This window comes from Pararge aegeria, chromosome 7, assembly GCF_905163445.1.
Source record: "Pararge aegeria chromosome 7, ilParAegt1.1, whole genome shotgun sequence".
Taxonomy (NCBI): domain Eukaryota; kingdom Metazoa; phylum Arthropoda; class Insecta; order Lepidoptera; family Nymphalidae; genus Pararge; species Pararge aegeria.
The window spans coordinates 15,737,751-15,764,264 of record NC_053186.1 but is presented as its reverse complement, the minus strand read 5'-3'; the positions used below and the strand labels follow the sequence as shown (position 1 = coordinate 15,764,264).

The 26,514-nt window shown below is 34.1% G+C and overlaps 2 protein-coding genes across 7 annotated transcripts in view; one reads left to right on the top strand and one right to left on the bottom strand.

The window, feature by feature from the left end:
• Positions 1–26,514, top strand: part of LOC120625169 (carbonic anhydrase-related protein 10) — a 101,175-nt gene that overhangs the window by 16,802 nt on the left and 57,859 nt on the right. The gene's annotated exons all lie outside the window — the stretch shown is intronic.
• Positions 4,294–24,573, bottom strand: LOC120625168 (uncharacterized transmembrane protein DDB_G0289901-like). 6 transcript variants are annotated; one of them, XM_039892141.1, is made up of 28 exons: positions 24,471–24,573; positions 24,127–24,162; positions 22,612–22,659; positions 20,314–20,361; positions 18,174–18,221; positions 15,330–15,377; positions 15,149–15,184; positions 14,878–14,916; positions 14,265–14,312; positions 14,099–14,131; positions 13,469–13,522; positions 12,970–13,017; positions 12,244–12,291; positions 11,109–11,156; positions 10,524–10,556; positions 10,264–10,293; positions 8,616–9,137; positions 8,173–8,307; positions 7,908–8,105; positions 7,732–7,839; positions 7,518–7,646; positions 7,311–7,448; positions 7,104–7,241; positions 6,703–6,762; positions 6,166–6,382; positions 5,553–5,692; positions 5,010–5,138; positions 4,294–4,439 (listed from the first exon to the last, which is right to left on the bottom strand). In XM_039892141.1, exons 1-28 carry the CDS (start codon positions 24,541–24,543, stop codon positions 4,297–4,299), a joined length of 2,775 nt encoding a protein of 924 aa, XP_039748075.1. In that variant the 5' UTR covers positions 24,544–24,573; the 3' UTR covers positions 4,294–4,296. The 6 variants fall into 6 exon arrangements, with proteins under 6 accessions (XP_039748075.1, XP_039748076.1, XP_039748077.1 ...); XM_039892142.1 differs by having other exon boundaries at positions 8,191–8,307; XM_039892143.1 differs by having other exon boundaries at positions 24,495–24,573.

Below are 26,514 nucleotides of genomic sequence, written 5' to 3'. Positions count from 1 at the left end.
TGTTGAGCGTCGATGGTATGATTAGAACAGTAACACAACAGAACGGAGACACTTGGGAAAGGCGGAGTCAGGAAGGATTGATTCTGTTTTGCGCTGAGTAAACAGGCTTGCGTTTTGGTAGAATTAAATTCGACATGTTTCGGAAGACGTTATCTTCCGAGTCACATATATCACATTTTAGGTCAAATTAATACATTTAAATACCAAAACCTCTAAAAATCTCATCACACGCTTACTGGACAAAGGATAGGATGTTTTTTCTGTATACCCTGAGATACTGGGTTTCAGCAGATACATGACGTACAGAATTATATTATGGATATCAAATACCCACGGCTGGACACAGACCCTCCCTCTCTGATAGGGCAGAGAGGAAATTAGAGCGTAGACTTACCACGCTGCTGTACCCAGCATAAACCATCATTTTCCGTTAAAACCAGCAAATTTTGTTTGATACCTAAAACCGTCAACTTAAGTGCTCTTGGGGGTGGACCCTACCAATTTCCTATCAACTGAATTTTTCTAGAAAGAAAAACTCTACACCCAAAATTAATAATTTATCAGCCAGACCCAGGATTCAAACCTGGCACCTTGTACACCGAAGTGAAAAATAACCACTAGATCAACGAGACACTTAAATACATTTACAATATTAAAAATGATATCACCTGAATAAATATCATAGTCGTTTTTCTCATTATCAGCCAGACAGCCAAAACTGAACAGACCGAAGCAAAAAATTGTTTTCAATATCATAACTAACCAATGTAAAATACATCTAAAACTGTGCTTTAAAACTTATATATACGTACGTGATTAACCAATTATCATAGATCTCAATTAGCTAAGTACGTTATTAAAACGCACAACAAAGTAACGTGTAAATAACGACCTAAATAACTATTCTCACAGGTACTAAATAAAACTTCAATATTGGCTTACTGACAAACAAAACAAAGATCTGCGGAATTGCGGTCGTTTACAAAAATAAATTAAATTAAATAAATAAAATTCAAAATTAAAAATTCATTTCAATTTAAATTTCAAGGCCTAACTTAAGCACTTTTGAAAGTCTGTCTTTGTGTAGTCTCTACCACCGGTTCGGAAGGCAGATTCTACCGAGAAGAAGCCGACAAGAAACTCAGCAGTTGCTCTTTTCCAAAATCAACAATTTACATTTTACATTTTAAAATTCGTTTTTCTGTCTTATGTAATAGGTATTTATTGTAAGTACAGAAAATAAATAAATGTTTTAGCAAAATATTATATTATTGTAATGGCAAATAAAGCGATCTCTAGAGTAGGTTGCCGGAGGACATAAAATAAAGAAAAAGCTTAGGCGTACGCAAAATAAATTCATAGTGAACGCCGCACCGCGCTGCATGCACTCGATATAAGATCCTTCTTATGGGTGGGTAAGTTTCTATACGGTACGGTAGGTTTCTTTAAGTGTTTTACTTTAAGATTGTCGAGGGTAATCTCTGGATATACAGAACCGATTTTGAAAATTCTTTCACCAATATAAAGCCACATTATTTTTTATTGCCATAAGCTGTATATTAACCAAAAAAAAAACTGAAAAGAACTTTTCGTGGTAGTCAGATTTGCAAAGTAAGTCGGTGAAAAAGGGGTCGAAAGAACGTTTCTTACGATCACTGCCTTGAGACATATAAGATTGAGTTCTAAAGAAAAGTTGTACAGCTTGATACTGTCTACAAAAAAGCCTTGGACAGCCTATCTATAACTTTTATATCCAATTAGCAAAAAGTAGTTTTTTATACTTATAAAAAAATATATTAAAACTTTAGGTCATGCCATTATTGGTCATAGTATCAAAAATTATGAATTGTTACCAAAGTAAGTAAACTAATCGTCTTAAGTATTTAACACAAAAGACTTTTCCCTTTTACTGTATATAATTAAAAAAATTATAAATATTTTTTTATAATCTTTATTTGCACACAATTAAAAATACAGAAGAAGAAGTATACAAAAGGCGTATAGGAAGTATATAAATACTCTTCTGAGTAATATTAATTCTATTTGACTTTTTTTTTTAATATGTTAAACAGGTCAAAGTACTTAGAAATAATCTATGTTGGCTCATAACGGGTTGGAACTCCTGTAGGGCCGTATAATATTTTGGTACCCAATAATATCATGTCTAACGTAGCATATATAAGTTTACAACAATAGAAATAAACATTATTCTCCTGAAAAGAATCATAATCATTTCATTCACTCATTTGATACCTGGTAATATAGCCAAATTGGCATGCAAATATATACATTATCAAAATATAACCCTCCTTTTGGAAGTCAGGAGATAAATCATAGCACTCAGTACTGACCGAACCACATTCATAATTTTGTCACAGGTAAAAATGTTTAAAGTCCAATGAAGGTTGCACGGGGCATCAATACTATAATAAAGCTTTTGAGTTTTATTGGTTGAAGGCGCTAATCTCAGGAACTGCTGGTTCGAATTGGATTCTTCGTTTGTTGGATGGACCGTCTATTTATCAGCTTAAGGCTATATAACATCACGCTACGACTAATAGCTACCTCTACCACACTACTCAATGAGAAATGTTAAAAAACAGCAGAAAATATCCTTTTTAAGAGTTTCCGATGCGTACGATGCGTAAAAGGTAAACGTTACGTCAAAACAACCGAAGTAAGTAGTAAGTATGGCGGAATTGTTCATCTTTAAAATCCTAGTAAACATTTATAAATATACTAGCGGACCCCAGCGCCATCTGTCGGGCTGATTTGTGAATCTAAACCATCCAGGGTGCCACCCAAACGCATACCGAAAAATTCATTCAAATCGGTCCGGCCGTTTAGGAGGAGTTCAGTGACACACGCACACAAGAAATATATATATAAAGATGGCATTTTACTCAAAACCCAATTATGAGGTGAAGTGAGGTGAGTGAAATCTTGCTTGTAACTTAAAGCTACCCTCGTCATTTATAGTAATATGATAAAGAAGATAGATTTGTTTATTAGTTTGGAATCGATAAACTTAGGCTAAACAGACTTTACAAAACTATTTGATCCACGAGTAACATAGACTATTTATATAGTCCCGTGAAGAACTAATCATAGGGGTATTAAAGGCTTAATATAGCTACCATACCCTGACTGACTGCATTCACACAAATCCCGTGGGAACCGTTGGTTTTACTACGTTAAAAAGTAGCCTGTGTCAAAAATCTACTTGGTTTGTTTCTTAGTCAGGGCATTAAGCAAGAGCAAACAAACAAACAGACAAACAAACAAACACACTTCTGCAATATTAAGAAGGATCCAAATATTCCATGCAATATTATGAAAATAAGCCTAATTTGCTATACTCCGCGAAGAGCAGGAGAATCTGTATGGTGTAATTTATAATTACTTAAATACGTATTCCACACCAAGCAGATCCTTGGCAATGTACCTTCTAAGCACATTTCGCTCCGAAACCGGAGCATCCTCAGGAGATGTTGACTTTACAATGAATAATTGTTAAGATTACGGAAACGTCATATCAACCAATGGACGTCCACTGCAAGATATAGGTCTTACGTATTTTTATAGGGAGTTCCAAATTCCATGGTTTTGTGCCGCATGCGTCCAACGGCTCCCTGCGACACGCATGATGTCGTCTGTCCACCTCGTTTGGGGTCGACCAACGCTGCGCTTACCAGTGTGGGGCTGCCATTCCAGCACCAGACCCCGAAGTCCATCCGTTCTCCGAGCTATGTGCCCCGCCCATTGCCGGATCGGCCGGATCTCCTCACTTCTGATATATGCATAGTGCTATCTATCGCCGACTGAGTGAGTCTTCAAAAGTTCTTGTAGAGTTAGCCTACTTGAAATATATGAATTTTGAATAAATAAATAAATTACAACAATACACACATCGCAATCTAGCCCCAAAGTAAGCTTAGCTTGTGTTATGGGTACTAATATGACTGATGAATATTTGTATGAATAATATACACAAATAGAAAAAGAAAAAAAGAAATCTTATAATATACAGATAAATATAGGCCTATAAAAGGCACTAGTGATGCTTAAATACAAAATGTGAACATAGTAGTGAGATCAATAGCCTATACGTACAACGGAAGGTTCCGGCCGACCAAGTACGGAGACAAGCCCAGAGAAAGAAGAACCATAAAACTAAAATCACGGGGTTTCCAAACGCGGGCTGTTCTAAGAAGAAGCTTACAACTTAGCGTGTATTAATAAAAAACAAATCCTCTTTTTTTGTTAAAGCTTTAATATCTTTGGATCTTTTAAATATTACAAGAGATTAAGACCAAAATCACAAATACTATGTTGTATATAAGCCGCAGCGTAGAATGGTGCTTCGGTTAAGAAGAACTCCTGGACACCTGTGGGTATGTCCGCTAATAGGGCTGGTAATGTCCCGGTTACACCTGGATCTGAAAACAAAAACAATTTTAATAGAGATTGTATGTTGATATATTAACCATCTTTTTTGACAGATTCGTAGATTATGGTCTATTTTCTAGAAACTTTTTATATTTAAGTCAAAAAAGTAAGGGGATAATGTTACGAAAATGAAATAAATTACAGGATCATCGAATGCTATTTCAATGATTTTTTACTGTTGAAATTTCTGTAATATTTACTTTATAAGAGAAACAAGTTTCTTCATAATGCACCCTTTAAAAAAGTCAACCTGCAAACATATTGTTTCGACGGTATCGTTCCACCCAGCAAACGAAGACGAAACGAATGTTGGTTTCACGTGGCCTAATAATAAAGAATTCATGACATTTTCGATCATCAACTGCTCTTTATAAAGCTAAGATATAGGTATCAGAAAAATCTTTACTCAAATAGACAATTTTACTCTAATTTTTTAACTGTTTACTATATTCACCAATATTTTTTCACTGTTGTAAGTTATTCACCCCTGGTTTTAATGGAATTAATCTACTCAAACTATGTCATTGGGTAAATAGAGTTGTAGGAATAATTTGGTGTACCTGAACTAACGAATGCCTTAGGTCCGATGTTGAATCTAGGGGATGCATCATCAACGTACGCGTATGTTTCGCTTTTATCCAACTGCAGGTCGTTGATGCATGGAATTACTGTGGTGGTTGAGACCGACCCTGTAAAATTTTAAAACTACCTAAGAGAAATTTATTTAAATACATTAATTGTCTATATACATTCATTTTGAAAGTTCAACTTTGCCTTTTTGTAATGTCTCTGCCACCATTCGAGAAACTGTATCTAATGAAAAGAAGGAAAAATTGCAATGCTTAATATTTCCAGATTTCGTACCACCAGATTAGATTGCAGTCGAAGGCTAATTTGTAAAATAAACAAAAATGTCAATACTACTGTTGTTATTATTCTAAGCATATTTTAGGTAATATTTGTTGTCAGAAACCCTATTAAATCAATGGCAGAAACAGTAGCAGAGTCACGACGAATAGACAGACTTGTAATTTAAAAGTGCGAGTATGGAATACAATAAATTTGAATAGACATTCAAAAAAAAATGTTAATTATGAAATTACGGTAGTTGATGAATAAGTAGTCCACGTTAACCACTGGCTCCTTAGCACGGCGATGGAACCTGTAGAAGGTGTCTTTGGAGTAAAAAGTCACGTTTCTGAACTGGATGGTAATCACCAATTTATCTGTGGCTTTGTTGATGCTGAAAATAAAAATACGCTACTGCTAAATACATAAATAAATATAAGACAAATAAGTTTTTAGTTTATTAAAACACAATACTTTCAAAATCTAAAAAGTTAGTACAATGCAAGTTTAATAATATTATAATTTTTACAAATACAAAAAGCAAGTGGCTCGTAGTGTACACATTAACACATGTATAACTGTCTACTTTATTCTTAAATGAATTTAAATGATAGCTTCACCCCAACTTAATACTTTATAAAAGACTTTCCTTGGTATCTGTCTGTCTGTACAGACTGTACTTATATTGCCGAGCATACAAGGTCAAGAAATAAATAGAGAATTTGTGCAGTACGATTAAAGGCTGATGGAAACTGGGAGGGACTGTTTTTGAAAAAAGCTTTCTTGATTAGGTTGTAAAAGCTGTGTAGAACAATATACCAGGCCAATAGAAGACCGATATTCTTCTCAAGCAAATTAAGTACTTACTAAAACTCCTCAATATTTCCATTCAATCCTGAGTATATGACATCAGTAGCACTTAAAGTCAAGTTTAGTCTCGTAAGGAACGTCGTGGAGACAGCTCTGATCAAGGGGTCCGGTACCGAGCCGTACTTTTCTTCACATTTAGCGTGCTGAGAGAAATATTGTTTAATGCACTCCTTAAAAGACACGTGGCAAGGCCTCTCAATATTCATTTCGTCAACTATGAAAAAAACAATAGAAAAATTAATGATCCTCAACCTATTAAAGTTATATATTATCTATATTTAATTGATAATCATTATATAAGTTTTACTTATATATTATCAATTAACTAACTATTACCCTGCCTTATCGGTTTTGTGGTTAGCATGATGTAGGATTCGATTTTTGGGTCTAGCAAAAAATTGTTCGGTATCCATTGCATTTTATATAAGTGTGTGTTATGACCCGTAAATACTCTTTTTTTAAGGTATTTCTCTTTAATAATAGGAAAAGTATCCAACGGAATATTAATTAGTTGAAGATAATAATTATACTTACTATTCGGACCTATACCATTAGGTGTGTTTTGTAAACTACCCTGCTGGCCCAAAATATTGTCTGTGGGAAAAAAAAATGGAAAAATATAGCCCGCGTGCTCGTAAGCATATTATCCTAGTATTTTTCTATTCTAAGTTGGCTTTTATAATGTATTTATGTAAAATAAATTTTGTTACTAGCGTAGTGGTTAGTTTCAAATTGCCTTATTTAAGCTAGGTAAGATATTGACCCAACGATCAAATCCAGAATACAAAACAATACAGATTTTTTTTAAATCCTTAACTAATCCAAAAACTAAGATCTGTGGTAAAAAATGGAACAATCAAATATCAGTTGATTCAATGTAAGAGTAGTGAACTAGTAATGGATTAATAACGATGATAATAATGCTCAGCACTCACTGTTTAGGCCAGTGTTGCCATTATTGACACTTTGGGATCCAGAGTTGCCGTTGTTACCAGTCTGTGTTCCTGAATTTCCATTGTTACCAATCTGCGATCCACTGTTGCCGTTATTACTGTTTTGTGATCCAGAGAAGTCTAAAAATTAAAATAGAATTGTTTTTAAAAAAAATTTCCTCGAATAAAATGCTTGTTATCAATACTTACTGTTTTGGCCGATGTTGCCATTATTGCCACTTTGTGATCCAGTATTTACATTATTACCAGTCTGTGCTCCTAAGTTTCCGTTATTACCAATTTGCGATCCACCGTTGCCATTATTACCGCTTTGAGATCCAAAGAAGTCTAAGAATTTCATTTGTTTAATTAGTTGAAGATATTCCCTCACATATACTACTTCATATCAATACTTACTGTTTTGGCCGTTGTTGCCATTTTGTGATCCACTATTTCCATTATTACCAGTTTGTGATCCAAAGTTACCATTATTACCAATTTGCGATCCACTGTTGCCACTACTGCCACTTTGTGATCCAAAGATGTCTAAAAATTGAAATTGAATAAATATTCGAAGGTTTTTTTACGAATATCTTACTGTATTGATATGAAAATAGTTATTAATACTTACTGTTTTGGCCATTGTTTCCATTATTGCCACTTTGTGCTCCTAAATTGCCATTATTACCTATTTGCGATCCACTGTTGCCATTACTGCCGCTTTGTGATCCAAAGAAGTCTAAAAATTTAAATTGAATAAATATTTGAAGATTTTTTCTAAACATATTGCTTCAAATCAATACTTACTATTTTGGCCACTGTTGCCATCATTGCCACTTTGTGATCCAGTATTTCCATTGTTACCAGTCTGTGATCCTAAGCTGCCGTTATTACCAATTTGCGATCCACTGTTGCCATTATTGCCAGTTTGTGATCCAGTATTGCCATTATTATCAATCTGCGATCCACTGTTGCCATTATTACCGTTTTGTGATCCAAATATGTCTAAAATTTAAAATTGATATATTTTTCGAAGAAGATCTCATACATAACGTTTCATATCAGTACTTACTGGTTTGGTCGGTATTACCATTATTGCCATTCTGTGATCCAGTGTTGCCATTATTACCACTTTGCGATCCAGAGTTAGCATTACTATTCTGGATCATAGTGCTGAGAATATTTATTAACTGTGTCCATGGGTTGTCTGTAAATAAAATCATATTATTGTTTTATTACTTCTTAAGCGAAAAACCAATTTGAATTGCGGTCAAATTTGTATATTAAGTTTAAATAAGCCGCATTTGGTTACGGATAGAAATAAAACTGAGTTAAAAGTTTTTATCCGGAGACTTATCTGCGGCGAATAAGAGAATAATCAATGACATTATAGTAAATTTGCATTAATTTCAGTATTTAGAGAGTTTGATTTAGCAATTCATGTATTACAGTTAATGTTTTGTGTCCTCTTGGACCAAGCTCCGTAAATAAACATTAAAAAAACAAAGTACTTACTAGACATTTGTCCTCCTGATTGCCATCCCCCCATATTGTTCGGATTGTTAGACCATTGTCCTCCTACTGGCCATCCTCCCATATTGTTAGGAGTGTTTGACCATTGTCCTCCGACTGGCCATCCTCCCATATTGTTAGGAGTGTTTGACCACTGTCCTCCTGCTGGCCATACTCCCATATTGTTAGGAGTGTTTGACCACTGTCCTCCAGTTTGCCATCCTCCCGCACTGATGGAATTGCTTGGCGATTGTCCTCCTACTGGTGAGCCTCCAACACTGCTAGGAATATTTGGCGTTTGCCCTCCCGATGGTAATCCTCCAACATTGCTGGGAATGTTCGGCGTTTGCCCTCCCGATGGTAATCCTCCAACACTGCTGGGAATATTTGGCGTTTGCCCTACTGACGGTAACCCTTCTCCAGCACTGCTGGGAATATTTGGCGATTGCACTACCGACGGTAATCCTCCTCCAACACTGCTGGGAATATTTGATATTTGTCCTCCCGCTGCAGCTATACTTTCAACTGTTAATGAATATCCATATTTCAAGACAAGCGTTATAACACAAATGTGAAAGTGTGTCTATTTGTTTGTTAGAAATATTCGGCTCAACAATAGAATGAATCTTTATAAATTTTGCACAAAATATAACTTTCGTTTAAAAGATGGATTCATTCCTCATTTAATACCAAAAAGCACAAGGATTACGTTCCTATACATGGATTTTTTTGACGACCTCCTTGGCGCAACGGTAAGCGCTTTGAATTTAAGGACGTGGTCTGGTCTGGTGGGAGGCTTTGGCCGTGGCTAGTTGCCAACCTACCAATAAAGACGCCCCGATCATAGTGTTCCGGTGCAATGTCGCGTTGAAACCGATTAAGGTTATGACTACCACACTCCCAAAAAGGTTAGCCCGCTACCATCCTTTTCGCTGTTTGAAGAACCCCTAATTTTTACACTGATAGGAATATTTGAATAATTTATCTTTAATGCTGCTGATATTGAAACTAAATGCTCGCAGCAGAAGAGTAGAGACATGCCTACTCAGCTCTTTTGATAGGATACTTGGCAGTTGGCAGTAAATTTGGGAGTTTGACTTTCGAGCTTTTGTTTTTAAAAATGTCTGCAAGCTGAAAATCGTGCAGTTTAACTGAAAGCAGCTCTTTGGCCTGCCAATATAACAACCCCTGTTGGCTGGCTACACAGCTTTTAATTTTAGCCCTTGAGCAAACGCGGATATGCCATTTTTATAACTTTTTGCGAACCGTTCTACCAGGAGTGCAGAAATAGGAAGAGATTGCGCTGTTAGTGTTGTGAGTTCATCATTAGTTTCCGCCAGGTGAGATTTCAGTTAGGGGCTAACTTGTTAACTAAGGATTCATAGCCAATCCGATCCAAGCGAATTTTTTTGTGGAGATGTGTTGCTACCTAGAGATGATAAAGTTACTTTTATGATATGAAACCAAAGACCAATTTGGGACCAATTATATAGGACAAAATATTACAGTGTAACAGTGTAATATAGAAAATTAGGTATTCATTGCTTTTATCTCCAAACTAGTTCATCAAATCTTTGCCAAATAATAATATTCAAAGGGAGTAATAGAGTTAAATAAATAAATAGAGGTAAAAATAAATACAGGTACTTACGTCCTTGAGGGTTGTTGGGTGCACTGGATACTGGAAATCAAACGATTTTATTATATATTTTAAAATTGTATGTAGGTAGAAGACATATTTTACTATATTTTAGTAATTTTTTAATAATTCTGTTCATGCGGTTGACTTTGAGCGTAACATTTGTTGTATTTTTGCTGTCATCAGATCAGGTGGATGGCTTTATCAAGTTACCGCCATCTTGGCAAAAACCTTTAGAGAGTATGGAATTAAACAATAAATGTATAACTTACTATCTGGGATATTGCTCGGGAGATTGAACACACCTGTAAAAATATTTTTTTCCGTTAAAATAAAGAGAAATTCTCATGGATACCTCCACGAAGGAAGTTTAGTTTAGTTTTAGGAAGGGAAGTTTTTTTAAAACTCGCACTGTCTAAAATCCCACGGTGTCCCAACTTGTCACCGGTTTCCCCGTGACCCGGGAATACGATCAAGCCAGAACACCATTATATCTAGATGTGGTTAAGAGAACACATAAAGTTTTGTTCCTGTACACCATAATACAACCTTTCGAAGATAAGTTTTGGAGGGAAATTTCAATTATATATATAAGTTAAATAATTGCATCCACCATTCACCACCATAGCATTCAAACAACTAGATTAAGGTATCTTTCATCGATAGTGTGCTCGCAATCCAAGAGTGTTGGCGATATTTTTCAAGATTATTTTTAAGATGTAAGATATTTCAAAATTCAAATTAAAATAGAACCCCATTGGTTAATACCCTATTGGTTAAGCCGTGCTTTTCCGTTAGATTGTTAACAGGTCTTATAACAAGGCATCGTCGAGCGTGTTGTGTGAAAATTAACTTACCATTTTGAACATCGCTGGGCAATACTGAAGGTAGACCCAATGGTATATCTTAAAATAAAAATAAATTGAAATATTAGTCTAAGGTTGGTAAAAGTATGATTTTTTGCTGAGCTTGTAGTTATTATAAGTGGGGGAGGCCGGGGCTAAAAGTTCCGATTTTTAAATAACTTGAGATTCGGACACTTCACGTGTATTGCTATCTCTTTTCTTTGAAAAGTTATTACTGTCGGAACAACGTGCCCCGGGAACTTCCTGCCCCGGCCTCTCCTAATTTAATACAAACACAATTTATATTATGATTGTAGTACATTAAACTGGACAAAAAAATAACTAAGTAAGTCACTGACCTAATATGATTGTGTCAGTGAAGTAAGCGCTATATTTTTCACTAGTCTCTAAATTTATTTTTAAAGTTGTACTTCTTTAGCGGCGTTAGGAAAATATCATGGGAGTGAAATTATAATATGTAACGAAATGCGCACGCACACGATTTTAACCGTATAAAGGTAGTTGCGCAATCGAGTGAGCGGGGAATACATCGTCCCAGCGCCCCATCTCACTTTTAGCGATGCGCGCACACACCGGCCAAAAAAACTGTCACCCTGAAGTTAGCTATAAGGTTTCACGGTGTACACTTAAATTGTCAAAGTCTGCGGGATAATTCCGGTGATGTAATTGTACAAAAATGTCAAATTTTAATTTTAAGTGAAACTTGGTAGTTCGATAATGAGACAAGTAGATAATGCTTTATAATAAAACTTAAATGTATTAAATACCTTTTTTCTATTGTTAGTGTCGTTTTCTCTACAAACGTAGAATAAGGCGTAAGATAAAAATTTTGAAAAGATATTTATTTTGTTACGCCAAAGAAGTATAACTTCTAACGCGTGTACATAGTACACACAAGTTTTTATTTTACTAACGGAGCATATTATTTTGATTAAGTGAGATAATAGAATAAATAGTTTTTGGTAAGATGTTAAATGCGTGTTGATACAAACAAATATTCTATATTAATTTTTGAGAATATTAATTCCCACGAATAATTTTAAATTAAAAAAATTACAAAAAAAAAACTAATACCTACAGAAAAGAACTTTTAGATGTTTATTGAAAAGTAAATCAAAGAACTCACTGCTTAATTCATTGGATGGTAGATTTGTAATTTGGCCGAATGGCAAACCTGTAAATAAAATCGTATTTGATTCACAATAATTATTATATTGGTTAGAATTTGAGTCTACTTCAGCATTTGAGGAAACCCAAAATGTTTTATGAATTTATAGCAATAAATAGTAGCTTGAAATGAATAGTAGATAAAATTATTTTAGTATACAGTTGTTCTTATTAACTTAAAAGCGGTATTTTTTTTTTGTTTTATTCCTCTAAAACAAGTTAGCTCTTGACTGCAATTTAACCTTTTTGATTTATATCCATCTCATATCCCTGATCGGCTTCTACGCGACATCGTACCGGAACGCTAAGCCAGTAGGATGTGCGAAATTAAATATCATTTGATTTAACGTCATACATAAGCATGCCTGACAGTTCTCCATTACGTTCACAAAGGCGTTTGAAGCCTGCCAAGCCGCGCTTGGCCAGCATGGTGGACTACGGGCTAAACCATTCTCATTCTGAGATTTGGTATTAAATTTATAATGATTATTTTTTGTGTATGTCTATCGGCATTAACACTTTATGATTTTTAAAATATTTATTTTGGCATCGTCGTAATAAGAGCCGTTACTTTGCCTTCAGGTCATTATTGTCAGAGAGTCGCAGATACAAATCCTGTCGCTTTCGAAACTTTTATATGCACTTTAAAATTTATAAGTTTAACACTATGATTTCAACAACTTACTATTTTGAACACCACTGGGAAGATTGCCAAGCTGTCCTAATGGCACACCTGTAAATAAATGTACTATTGTAGTTCACAAAAATACAAATGACAGAAGTTCAGCAAGGGTATGCTGTGACTTAATGATAACAATACGAAGTAGTTCATTCGGTGTCCGTGGTAGTTTATTATCCAATATTCTAAATGAAAGAGGTGATTGATCCTTTGGTCGAATTAGTGAAAAATTTCATGGTAACATTTGATCGGTGTAGTCACTGAATGGCCTGATAGAAGACGGCGTAAACCTTTTTAGTGGTGCCAAGCATGCATATAAGTATTTGAACACTTCCTCTAGATGCTACTAAGCCAGCTTCGTTGTAATGTACACGTCAGTTTACGTCAAAGGACCATGTCTAGTATTACCGAAAAGTACACTGCTGTTCTTTATAGGTGCATTGTTGATTGTATTGAACAAAGGGGGATTCTCGATTCTCTCATTCAATTTAGCAAAATAACTTACCATTTTCGGTATTAGCGGGTGTGTTAGAAAGTTGCCCCTGTCCTATTGGCAGAGCTGTAAACAAAATTACTAAATAAATTTTAAGGCGAATGTCAAATAACAAGATCGAGTCACTATGACACAACGGTCTCGTTGTTCGGAATGATAAGTATCAACTACGTATCACGAGGTCCTGGATTGGAGACTAAATATTATTTTATTTATGTGTTGAATAATTCTTACAACCAGAACGGAGTTGGAAAGTTGGCGGAGTTAGGGAATTAGTGGCTCTGCAATTCGAAGATCACCTTAAGATGTTCATCCCGGTCGTTATCACTAACTTGTGATAAAAGTTATTAAAGCCCACCAACCTGCACTGGAGCAGCATGGTGGACTAATACTTAAGAGTATTTCCTTTAATAGAGGAAGCCTAATACAGTTAATATATAGGCACGCCTAATGTTATAATGCATCACGCCACGGTGAAAATATTCGGGCGGGCTTGATATTGAAAATATTATTTGCCTTATCATTTGAGAATTACCAAATTATTTTGTTGTTTTCACGCAAATAAAAAAAAAAAACACTACAAAATTAAACTTGAAAACCGCAATACTATTTCTTTGTATTTGTAAAATTCAGAATACATACCATTTTGTACATTGTTGGGAAGGTTTGCAGGAACTGTGAACAAGAAAGTTCTTATATAATTCGAATTCAACTTTTTTTTTAATTTGATTGCAGCCTAACTATTTATTTCAAAGCCTAGTTATTTTATTGGAATGGAATTAAAATGATATTTGGTTGGAAAACTTACGAGTTTGTATGTCGGTAGGAAAGTTAGTATTTTGTCCCGACTGCACATCTGTAAAAAAGTTAATTTTCTTTATGATTTTAAACATAAGTACTTGGAGAAATTACTTATCTTTTTAATTCTTAAATGCACCAATGTGTGTGTGCTAGTCATTATTATAACAACAAAATCCATGACTATAATATTATTGACTAAAGTGAAGTTTTTCCCATATTCGAGCCCAAAATTTACTTAAATAAGGAATGTAATTTCAAATTAGCGGGCTAACGTTACAGGTATGGCAGTTATATTAAACCCCCCCCCCCCCCCCCCCCAGTTATATACCCTAATCAGTTTTCGCGACATCGTACCGGAACGGTAAATCGCTTAGCGGCACGTCTTTGTTGCAAGGGTTGTAACTAGCCACGACTGAAGTTTCTCAACAGACACACGCACGGCAATAAGTAATAATATAATATATAAATACATATATAAATAGATTTGAGCGCTTCTTAACCTTACACAGGTTAGTTATGAATTTCGAAAAATTCGTTAGGTCTTTATATAGGCCCGAAATTATATTTAAGAATGATGTTTACAACGCGAGATTTCACTAAGAGGATAATTTTCCACTTACTATTTTGTACAGCGTTGGAATTGATAGTGTTTGGTGCATCTGAAATAAAATGAGAGTTATTTAATCAGGAACTACTCAGTCTTATAGCTACATCATCTAGTACCCAAATTTGTTTTGTTCTACTAAATTTTCAAATGCAAATTGTTCGAAATGTTGATATGCAGATTGCATTATATATGTGTAATGTTTTTTCCAAGTAGGATACGTACAAAAAAAAATCAAAATAACTTACTGTTTTATAATCAATGATAGTATCAATCAAATTACTCACTATTTTGAAAATTTTGGATAATTGTAGCTGGTCCAGCTAAAATATTACCATAATAACAGTCAAAAATGGTCATAAATAAATGTAAATGAATTAATCGTTTATAAGATTATTTATTTAACTTTATCAGTTGCTAAACCAAACAATGAATATTATCAACTTTAAATTAAATTAATCTACTCACTATTTTGCAGATTGTTGGGAAGGTTTGAATTTGTACCAAGTTGCCCATCTGCAAAAATAAAACTATGTGAACTATAGCAATCTTTGTATCTTTTAAATATTTATCTAGGTATCTTCTTTTGTTAAACTGAAATGTCAAAATTGGATGGACCGATTCAATAAATAAAGTCTTATTTATTTTTTTTGCCTCAATATCCCTTGTATGAAGACAAAGAAAACAAAAAAAAAACAGCATCGCACCGGTACACTAAATCGCTTAGCGGCACGTCTTTGTTGATAGGGTGTTAACGACCAAAGCTTCCCACCAGACCAGACTAGGGAAAATTCAGAAATTATAAATTCCCAAATTCCCACTGCCGGTCATCGATCCCGGGACCTCCAACTTAAATTCACAGAACTCGCAGCTACGGTCGCTTGTCGTGGTTTCTGTATGTTCTTAATTCTGTGGATGATGAAACCGGAGCGATGGCAACAATGTTGTGTCTTGAGGCATACGCTGCTAAGCCTACCGGCAAGATGAAGGTTGGCCCGAAAATGCTGCCCACCAAAAGGTTTAAGAATCCCACACCACATAAACCAAGCTTTCCAAGTTGTAATTTAATTTATTGATCAATGAGAGTAATAGAGTTATAGAGTGGAGTAAAATAATTGAGCGAATCGACCTTACAATGCGCAACATTTCTCATCTTAACTTACTGTTTTGATTGGTGTTAGAAGTTTGCGATGATGACCCGCCATCTGTTAATAATAATATGCACATAGAATCTTTGAGTGTGTGTGTGAATAATGATGCATTTTTAATTGTCAAGTTTATCTGTGAAAAATAATCTTAAGAAATCTCAATTTGCTTCAATCTATCTACTTGGGTATCGAAAGGTAGGAGTTATTGGTTAAAGCGCTAAGGCCGCGATCGCCTGATAGGACCCGCCACGCACTGGGGGGTTAAAACCTTGGCGAGAGTGCGGTGCGGTGAATACGCAAGTGAACCCCGTGCTCTCACTTATAGGGCGAGGGACACACAGAGTTTTTAGTGGGTGCAAGTCCCACATAACTACTCCGTTTCCCCAACGGAGTGGTATGCGTCAGGCATTTTCTCTGTATAAAAAAAAAAAAAAAAAAAAAAAGGCCGTGATTGCCGGTTCAAATCCTATCGGTTCCAATAATTTTATATATTGCATATTGATATTGTAAGTAAAAAACCTTTAAAAAAATTATTCAATTGCATTTACCTTATGAATTACAAAAACTTACTATTTTGAGCGTTGTTTAGCATGCTTAAGAATTGATCCCATGTTGTATCTATATATACAATAAAGATTAATTAACGACATAATATTTAACTCTTTCTCTTACTGAATTAGAATGTTAGAATTTAATTATTTGTGTAATAAAATAGAATCTTAACAAGTAAATCGTAATTTATCTCAAAATATATGAAAATGCAATCAAATCAAGTATGGTGAAAACTTACTGTTTGGCATGTTACTTGGAAAGTTTTGTATCTGACCAAACGGTGGAAAACCTGGAATTTATACACAAATTTATTTTTTCTTCAAAATAGGAGTTTGGTATTATAGATACTCATAGGCGAGGGAGACAAAAATTGTACTTGTTAGGAATAAAATGTACTTGTTCACCTGGTAAACACAGCAGTTTATATAAAGTCTGATTATTTTGAAAATAAAAATAAAGAATACTTTGCAACCAAGTTGCCGAAAAATAAATTTCACTAGCAGTAACTTTTATTTTCTAATTTACACCCGTGTGAAGATTTGTCCTTAATGGTCGATAGTAAATAATTAATAAATGAACTATATTAATATTCAATTAATTTATATACCTATATGCGTATTACTATATAAGTCAATTGAGAAACAAATTGAATGTTTTTTCTTTTTGTACAATGCGAGGTCTGTGTTAAGGTTAAAAGAATATATTTAAACTCCATTTTCTGTAACTTGTTTTATGAAGTAAAAAATATTTCCATTATTTTTTAGTATAAAGTATGGTTTAAAAATAAAAATAAACAAATACAATAAAAAGAGATTTTCTTTATGTACGTGTGCTTCTATTATTTTCTTTTTAAAATAAACTTTACTATATAAAAGGTAAAAAAAGACAAAGAACTTTACACTAAAAAATCACTAAAAGATTGTTTACATTATAAGACAAGAAGGTAAATTAAAATAGACCTTCCATACATGAAACGAGTAAAATGTATGATCTTATAAACTTACTATTTTGGATTAAACTAGGAAAGTTTGGTTTCTGGTTTACGGGTACATCTGGAATAGATATATTAATTTAAAACTAGCGGTAGTCAGCCGATTTGTCTGCGTATTGAAAATAGGTATTTGCGTAGATTGCCCATACAAACTTATATCCCCTATTCTGCGCCCCTTAAAGTTGCTTAAAAAAAAACTTTGAACTGAAAGATTTCTTACTTATTCGTTACATCTTACTATTATTACAGCTTTACTCTAAACGGGCCCTGTCAGTCCGATTTTCGTTCAGTTCATTTATTTCATTGCTAAATGTTGCTCGCTACTTTGCCTGCGTTTTTAAACGACCGCGCGGGAACCGTTTCCTTTCATAAAAATTACCCTATGCTGTCTGCAGGATTCAAGTTATCTCTAATTAAAATGTTATCAAAATTGTTTAAGCTGAGAAGCCTTGCATTGGTAACAAATGCTATATTTAAATTCTCCAAGAATGTTATCTTATAGCTGAAAAGTATTCACACCCATCTCCAGGATACAAGCGTTATTTGTACCTAATTTCATATATGCATGCATGCAACAACTAATGCAAAAAAGAACAAAATAAATAATTCAAAAAGACTTACTGTTTTGATCATTGTTGATAAAGTTAGGAATTTGTCCTGATGGTAAATCTGTAAATAAAACCATTGTTATAATATTAAAAGCATCATATATATACTGTCTATTAGTGCTAACAGCACAGAACTACTCATTAATAGGAAAAGTTGAATGAATGTAAATGTTGATTAAGTTTAAAGAATGTGTTAAAACACATTTATTACAGCGAGGTTATTATACAATTGATGAATTTCTTAATGACAAGGTTGCTTGGAAGCATCCGGCTCCGCTTTCATCTCTCACAAGATAGAAAAATGAATGTTAAAATGTAAAATGTAAATTGTTGCTATTGAAAAAGAGAAACTGCTGAGTTTCTTGCCGGCTTCTTCTCGGTAGAATCTGCCTTCCGAACCAGTGGTAGAGTCACTACAAACAGACAGACTTGACGTTTCAAAAGTGCTTATATTAGGCCTACTTGAAATAAATGAATTTTGAATGAATGAATGATTTATTTACTTCTCCACATTACTTAAATAAGTACCCTATAATGTTGCTTACGGGCTATTTTGTTGCACAGTTATAATGTGGGGACTAACTAGGTAAAACTTATGTCTCAAGGCCCTTATGCTGTTATGAGGCTGGCAACCGAGGGGGTTTTAGTGGGTAGAAATCCCACATAACCCAAATTCTCCCACAGAGAATTGGGCATCTTTTGAGAAGATTTCCCCCCCGTCAACAAGAAAAAAAAAGGCCCTTTCTCCAAAGATTTTTTTAGAGCTGAGTATCATCACGCACTGCTCAAATGTGAAATGGCGCATTCTATCTATTATTCTTCCATTTCAATGATAATAAATAAATAAATAATAATAAATATACTACGACAATACACACATCGCAATCTAGCCCCAAAGTAAGCGTAGCTTGTGTTATGGGTACTAAGATGACGGATGAATATTCTTTAATGAATAATATACATACTCACTTATAATATACATATAAACACCCAGACACTGAAAAACAGTCATGTTCATCACACGAACATTTTCCAGTTGTGGGAATCGAACCCACGGCCTTGGACTCAGAAAGCAGAGTCGCTGGCCACTGCGTCAATCGACCATCAAATAATAATCAGAACATCATCAAATAATTCTCTCTGGAGTATATGGATGGGTAATATCAATATCCTAGCTCGGGTGGTGGTAAAAAGAACTTGAATACAGAAAATTCAATATCAAACCATATTTTAGGACCCGAGAATCTAACTCTTGACCATGTACTAAATAATAGATCGACAGTTTCCGTTGACCCAAGTAAATAAGGTAAAATGCACATTGCTGGATCGGACGTATTAAGTGCTGATAGCTTGGTATATGAGTCGATGATTTACTGACTTCAATAAACAGTCTGTCATCCCGCCGCACTGAGTCCACGGATGATAGATTGCAATTACTTCGACCAGTATATCAGCTTCAAAGGGGTTTAAGCTGCCAGCACTCAGACACCTCGCCCAGACCAGTTGTATGATTGATATTTAAACTAAATTAGACTTAGCAGTAATGCTGTCCTTTTTACACTGTATCCCCAGAAAGATACACACTTGGAATATTTTTAGTAGTCATACAGCATGACAGTTCTCGTCCGTAAAAGTGGTACCATGCCATTGTGATTTCAACTGCCAAGAAGTATTCCTGTGTTTCAGTCTGGAAGGCGTGGATGCTGGTGTAATTAGAGGAACATGTGGCTTAACCCCTACACCTCAGGTTGATCAACACAGTGCAATTTTTAGGATGTGTTCCTTGTATACCCTGCGAAGTGTTACTGTGTCTATTATTACTACAAACAAGTTTTAGGATTTGTGTACAACACGTCCAGCGTAAATAGATAAATCAACATTTCCTTAATATAGTTCAAGTGTGTCAGTCGGGTAGTCAGATTCTGCCCGCGATATCCAACTTGACACCTCCGCAGTCCAGTCGTGACCACGTTCCGTGCAACTGGGTCGAAATGTCTATATATTATCGTGGATCCCAAAATATTATCGAGGTATGTACCCGTTGAACTGTATTTAAGAAATGTTGATTAACCACGAAAATCTTTGGTTATATAAATCTTTTTTTAGTTAATTATTATCAATAAAGCAAAATAAAATAATTTCGATTAACTTACTTGTTTGGCCACTGTTGGAAGAGTTAGGAATTTGTCCTGATGGTAGATCTGAAACGAATTTATCGTTATGTTTTGTGGAATTTTCTAAATTTCATCATCTAAATTTAAAGCAGTGATAGCTCTGTAGTTAGGCTTAGCTTCGGCTTTATTTTCGGGGGGGCTCAATTCAAGTCCCGGTACGCACCTCTAACTTCCCTAAGTAATGTGCGCTTTAAGCAATCAAATATTATATGTTTTAATTTTGAAAGAAACATCGTGAGGTAACCTACATGCCTCAGAACTCTCCGGAATCATAATCATTTATTGCAAAATACAAGTCAATAAGGTTTTACATGTTGGTTTAAGGTACAGTGTATTGCCAGTAATTTGGCATGCAATGTTACAAAATAGATAAAATCGCCCTACTAATTGATGTCAAAAGAATATAATAATAACACTTAGATTATTTATTTTATTAATTTTTTTGCATAAATTGTCACATTAATTATTAGATTAAAATTTTATTAGAAACATAAAATTTGAACTATTAGGCAATTGTATATCAGCAGGCTGATCATAAGTAAATTGCAAATAGTCATTTATGCTGTAAAATGTTTTATAGCTAAGCCATTCATATAATTTTCTCTTGAATGGCGCGAATGGTAATGACTTTATGTTATTTGGTATTTTATTATATATGTTGATGCACATCCCAGTAAAGCTTTTCATAAACACCACTGTTCTAGGATGGTGTATTAAGACCAACCTATTTGGATTTCTTGCACTTCCAGCATATACATTTTGAGCTTTAGGAAACAGATGAGGATGCTTTTTAACGAAGACAGAAGTATTAAAAATATAAAGGCACGGAAGCGTTAACAAATTAAGCTTCCTGAACAGCGGTTTACAAGTATCAAGGGGTGCTGCGCCGCACATTGCTAGGACACATTTCTTGTGTTATGAATAATAATAATAAATAAATAAAAATATTTATTTCGTTTCGTACAGCAAAATAATACATTGAAATTGGGGTCATCCTAGTAAGTTTAGTAAGCTAGTATTACTACTAGCACTTGTGGCAGGCGGCCCCGCTCTTCCATAACATCATATACAAATTGAAATAAATAAGTAGATCAAAGTTATATAAATCAAAATTAAGTATAATCCAAAGTTATAAAGGTAAACCAAAGATAATTACAACATGTGTGTCTACTTGAGGTGCGTTAGTGTGTGTGTGTGTGTGTATGTGTGGTCGTGTGTGTGTGTTTGTGTGCGTATGTGTGTAAGTGAGTGTATGTGTAAACGAATGGATGTATAAGTTATAAACGTGTGCTTGTGTGTCTTTTCATGACAATGTATGGGATGCAAAATTCATACGTACATTATTTGTTGCATCAAATCCTCCGTTTCATAATAGTTCAATTTATGCAACCACTCAGTAAGCACTTTTTTGCAATTATGAAGTGCTAATGGATAAATATTTAACTTACTGTTAATTATGTTGTAGAGATAAGTCGATTTCCTGGTAAATTGTTGGGAAGCAAATTTAGTCCTACTTGGAATTGAAAACCATATTTCTTCTCCTCGTTTTAAGTTTGCCAGTATAGTAAGGTAAATTTTTATGTACTCTTAGTAATGATGAAAGTAAATATAATTTTCTAACCGTACTAGTAACTAAACAATGGTTATATAGGTCTACAGTTGAAAATCTGTTCTCGAAAAATGAATGTTCTCGAAGGCGTTTAAAAATCACTAATATGTATTAGGCCAGCGTGGTGGATCTATCTAATGGAGGAAGGAGACCCGTGCCCTGTAGTGGGCCGGTAAAGAGTTGATATGGTGACGTTTTCCACAGTAAGGCATATGCGGCGTTTCAAATGGGGACACAATTTAAGCTGCCATTTGCATAGGGTACGAGTCCAGTGTGTTGATAAGTTAAGTATAATTACAAGAAACTTTGACATAAGCTTAAAGAATGTATAAAAACAAATTTAATACATCGTGGGTACTATACTATTGATGTATTACTTAATGACAAGGTTGCTTTGAAGCAAGCCGCTCCGCTTTCATCTCACACAAGACAGAACAATGTTTTGTAAATTGTAAAATGATGTTGGAAAAGAGCAATTGTGAGTTTTTTGCCGGCTTCTTCGGTAGAATCTCTCTTCCGAACCGGTGGTAGAGTCACCAACAGACATGATTGACGTTTTAAAAGTGGGTTATATTTAGCCTACATTAAATAAATGAATTGATTTTGATGATTTTTTTTTATGTAACTTTATGATAGAATGTAAGTAAGACAAATAAATAATAACTTACTATTTTGATCACTGCTGGGGAGGTTTGAAAATGGTCCTATTTGTATACCTGTAAATAAAATTAAATTAAACCGTTTTATATGACAACGCGATCTGGTGATACCAAAAAATATATACCGGCTAAGTTGTCGATTAACTCACTACTATGTACATATTTGACGGCCGATTGGCAAAGAGGGCAGCCAGCGACCCTGCTTTTGTAGTCCAAGGCTCTGGGTTCGATTCCCACAACTACAAAATGTTTGTGTGAGGAACATGAATGTTTTTCAGTGTCTGGGTGTTATCTGTATATTATCAGTATTTAGATATATTGTTCATCACAAATATTCATCAGTTGCCTTATTGCCTATTAGGTACATAAACTACGCTTACTTATTGGATAGATAGCCATATGTGCATTGTCGTAGTATATTTATTCATTTATTTTTTTATTTCATCATATAAACCCATTAACGGCCAACTACAAAGCACGGGTGTCCCCCTACAATGAGAAGGGTTTAAGGGCTGTAGTCCAGTACGGATGAGTGGACTCCACACACCTTTGAGAACATTCTGTAGAACTGTCAGGTATGCATGTTTCCCCAGTGTTTTAGTAAGGTAAGAATAATTAGTGCAAGAAGATGATTGCGATACTTTGATTATTATCAAAAATTTTTAACAGCAGTAGTCAAATATTTCTTCATTATAATCTAATTCTAATAGGCACATAGATGGCACTTTTGATCTAAATATTAAATATCATTTAAGTAATTAAAATATCACTTGCTTTAAAGGTAACGGAAAAAATCTTGAGGAAACCTGCATGCCTGATAGTTCTCCATAATGTTTTTGAAGTTGTGTGGAATCGACCAATCCGCACCGGGCCAGCTCGATGGACTACGGCTCTAACCCCTTCTAATTGTGGTAGGAACCCCGTGCCCTGTAGTGGTCCGGTAATAATGATGAACAAAAGCAGCTAAGCTAAGTATATTTAGTTTTAAAAACCATGGCTACAGAAAAAGTTAGAATATTCAAAGGCAAGCCAGCATCTTGAGATCCATTCGATTTCATTTAGTGGTTTTGGTAATTACAGTTATTTATAGATAAGTATTACTTTATTTATAAATATTTGAATCAGTTATTTCAATACAAATGCTCTAATAATTATTATCTAATAATAATAAAATTAATTATAATTAATTTATATGTCAACTTAAATAAAGATAATGATAATAATATTTAAAAAAAAAAACAAAAATCAGAATAGACTTACGCCTCATCACAAAGCCCCCCCTGGTTACTCCCGGGTCAAAAGAGCCCAAAGAGTAAAATGGAAGTAAAAATGACTTCATAAATATCCATATAAATCATATTATGCACAGAAAATAAGAATTAAATAAGATATTATCAATTAAATAAGATATTTAATTTTAGGTACTTTATTAAATAATTCTTATTTACTGTATACAATGTATTGCATATCCCTAAGGTACTGTCTTAATTACTGCATACAACGTTAAATAGGAATATTACTTACGGTCTGAACTGTTCCCTGCACCAGGAGGATCGGCGACTAAAAAAAACACAAAAACATTTATCACGTGAATTGAAACACTTTTAAAATCTATTATAATAATTGTAATGGCGTAATAAGTTATACTTTAGAATGAATTTATTTAATTACAGACGTAATTTTTTTGCATAAAGCAAAATAAAAATACACTTAAGATAAATCATAAATCATCATAATATTATTCGTAATATTAATAATTAAATCGGTCATAATTAATTGAAAACTGAATTGAATGAAAAATGATTAATGTTTAAGCTTTAAATTAATTTTATTTTATTCATAGATTAATATATTAATTATAACATTACTGTAAACTATTCTAGAACCATTACATTCGCATGTAGCGAACACCAGGGTGAGGCACACAATTTTCGCGTACATCTCAACTGTTGAACGGAATCGCTATGTATACAAAGGTAATACTAGAAACTGGTAAACAGTTAATTTAGTAATTTCCTTGATTTATATCGATAATGTTTGCGTGTTAAGTTTTTAGATCACAATACAATTTTTGTATAATTTCGATAAAAATATTTACATATTACGCTTGCTAGTATAGCGTTTAAACGTGTACAGGGTGATTCATTTTAAACCACAATACAAACGATTATCAATGGATATTATAAGTCTTGATTTTTGAGATTTTACTTCATAACTCAATAAAGTACGTATTTTTATTATTTATGAGGCAGATTGTCACTCAACATCATCAAGCCTCACACTTGGTCGATTTTTATTTCTCGTCTTGTTGGTTTAGTGATTAGTATATTCGACTACAGGTCTTCAGTTCCCTGGTTTAATTTCCGGTTAATTTTTTTAGTTGTTGGGCATTGGGTTTTTTTCTAAGAAATTCTCACTACAGGTCCAGACTGAGAAAGACGTATGGGAGAGCACGTTAACTCATCCTTTGGTCTAATTGGTTGTTGAATGACCATCACAAATTTGAATTTAATTACAATTTTGTATATTAATATCTTTTTATGTAGTAGGTGATTTCATTGCTTGTTATAGCGATTCGTTTACCTGCTTGAATATCATAGAATATACTTATTCATGCGCATATAAGATATCTTAAACGTCCTTTAGCCTACGTTATCTAGCGACACTTAAAAACCCTTTTTTTAAATAATATTTTCCTTAAGACAAACTTCGGGACAACTCACCAATAAATAGTAGATAGATATTTCACTTGCTTTCCTTTTAAGATGAAAGAGTCACATATATATTATTAACTTGTGTATTTTCCAAGCACCCTGTAGTAAATCTTAGGCGTCTGACTAATAATGCCTGCATATTATGTTTATGTATATTTTTGTGCAATGATACGTGTCCATTTAGTTCAAGGTTGAGATCAGTTATGTATTGAAATTCATCGATATCTTTGTTTGTACATTATTGCAACATTTATAAGCTGTTTCCCTTTTATATGTGTGACGTACTTGAATAATTAATTTTCTTAGTTATAGTTTGCAATAAGTTTTAAGAGTTTTTAGAGTTTTAACATTTTAAGCGTTTTTATAAAACTGCACCATTCAATCTGTTCATACAGATTAGGTAAAATGGACGGTAGGTGATATCCTTGCGTTTAACATGAAGGGCTCATTTGGGAAGACCAAGTTCGATGGCAAGCCTCTCTATCTTTCGGAATGTATTTTTAATGAAAGCAGTAAAATATCACGCTTCAAAGGTTGTGGCGGTGTACACTTTACCTAACTAGATGGCGTCACTAACATACTGCATCGCGCTAATGAAGTTTTCATAAGTAAGGACTATAACCAAACCAACCAAAGGACCAACTTCCAAAGATGAATGTCCCGGAGCCCGACTACCGGTTCGGATAAAGATCTTCTCATAGTTCTCATAGTTATGGTCGAGCGTATCACCAGAGCTCGTACAATGTGAAGTAAAACATCGTGTGGAAACTGCACACCTGAGAGTTTCCTATAATGTTCTTCAAGGTGTGTAAAGTATCAATACGCACACAAAATATCTTAGGTTATGGTCAACTCGATGACAAACATATGCATGAAATTTGCAAAAAAATCAGATGTTGTAGAAAAAAAATTGCATAGTAATAAAAATAAACAAATAGTAAATATACGAAGATAATACACCATCTATCCCCAAAGTAAGCGTAGCTTGTGTTATGCGTACTAAGATAAATGATGAACATTTTTATGAATAAAATTCATAAATTCTTATTAAATACAAATAAACACCCAGGCACTGAAAAACATTTATACAAAAACATTACTGCCCCAATTGGCCGTCAAAACACTGAAATCGAATCATCACATCATGTCAAGAACTTAAGTCCAAAAAACAACATACTGTACGCTCATACCTTGGAGG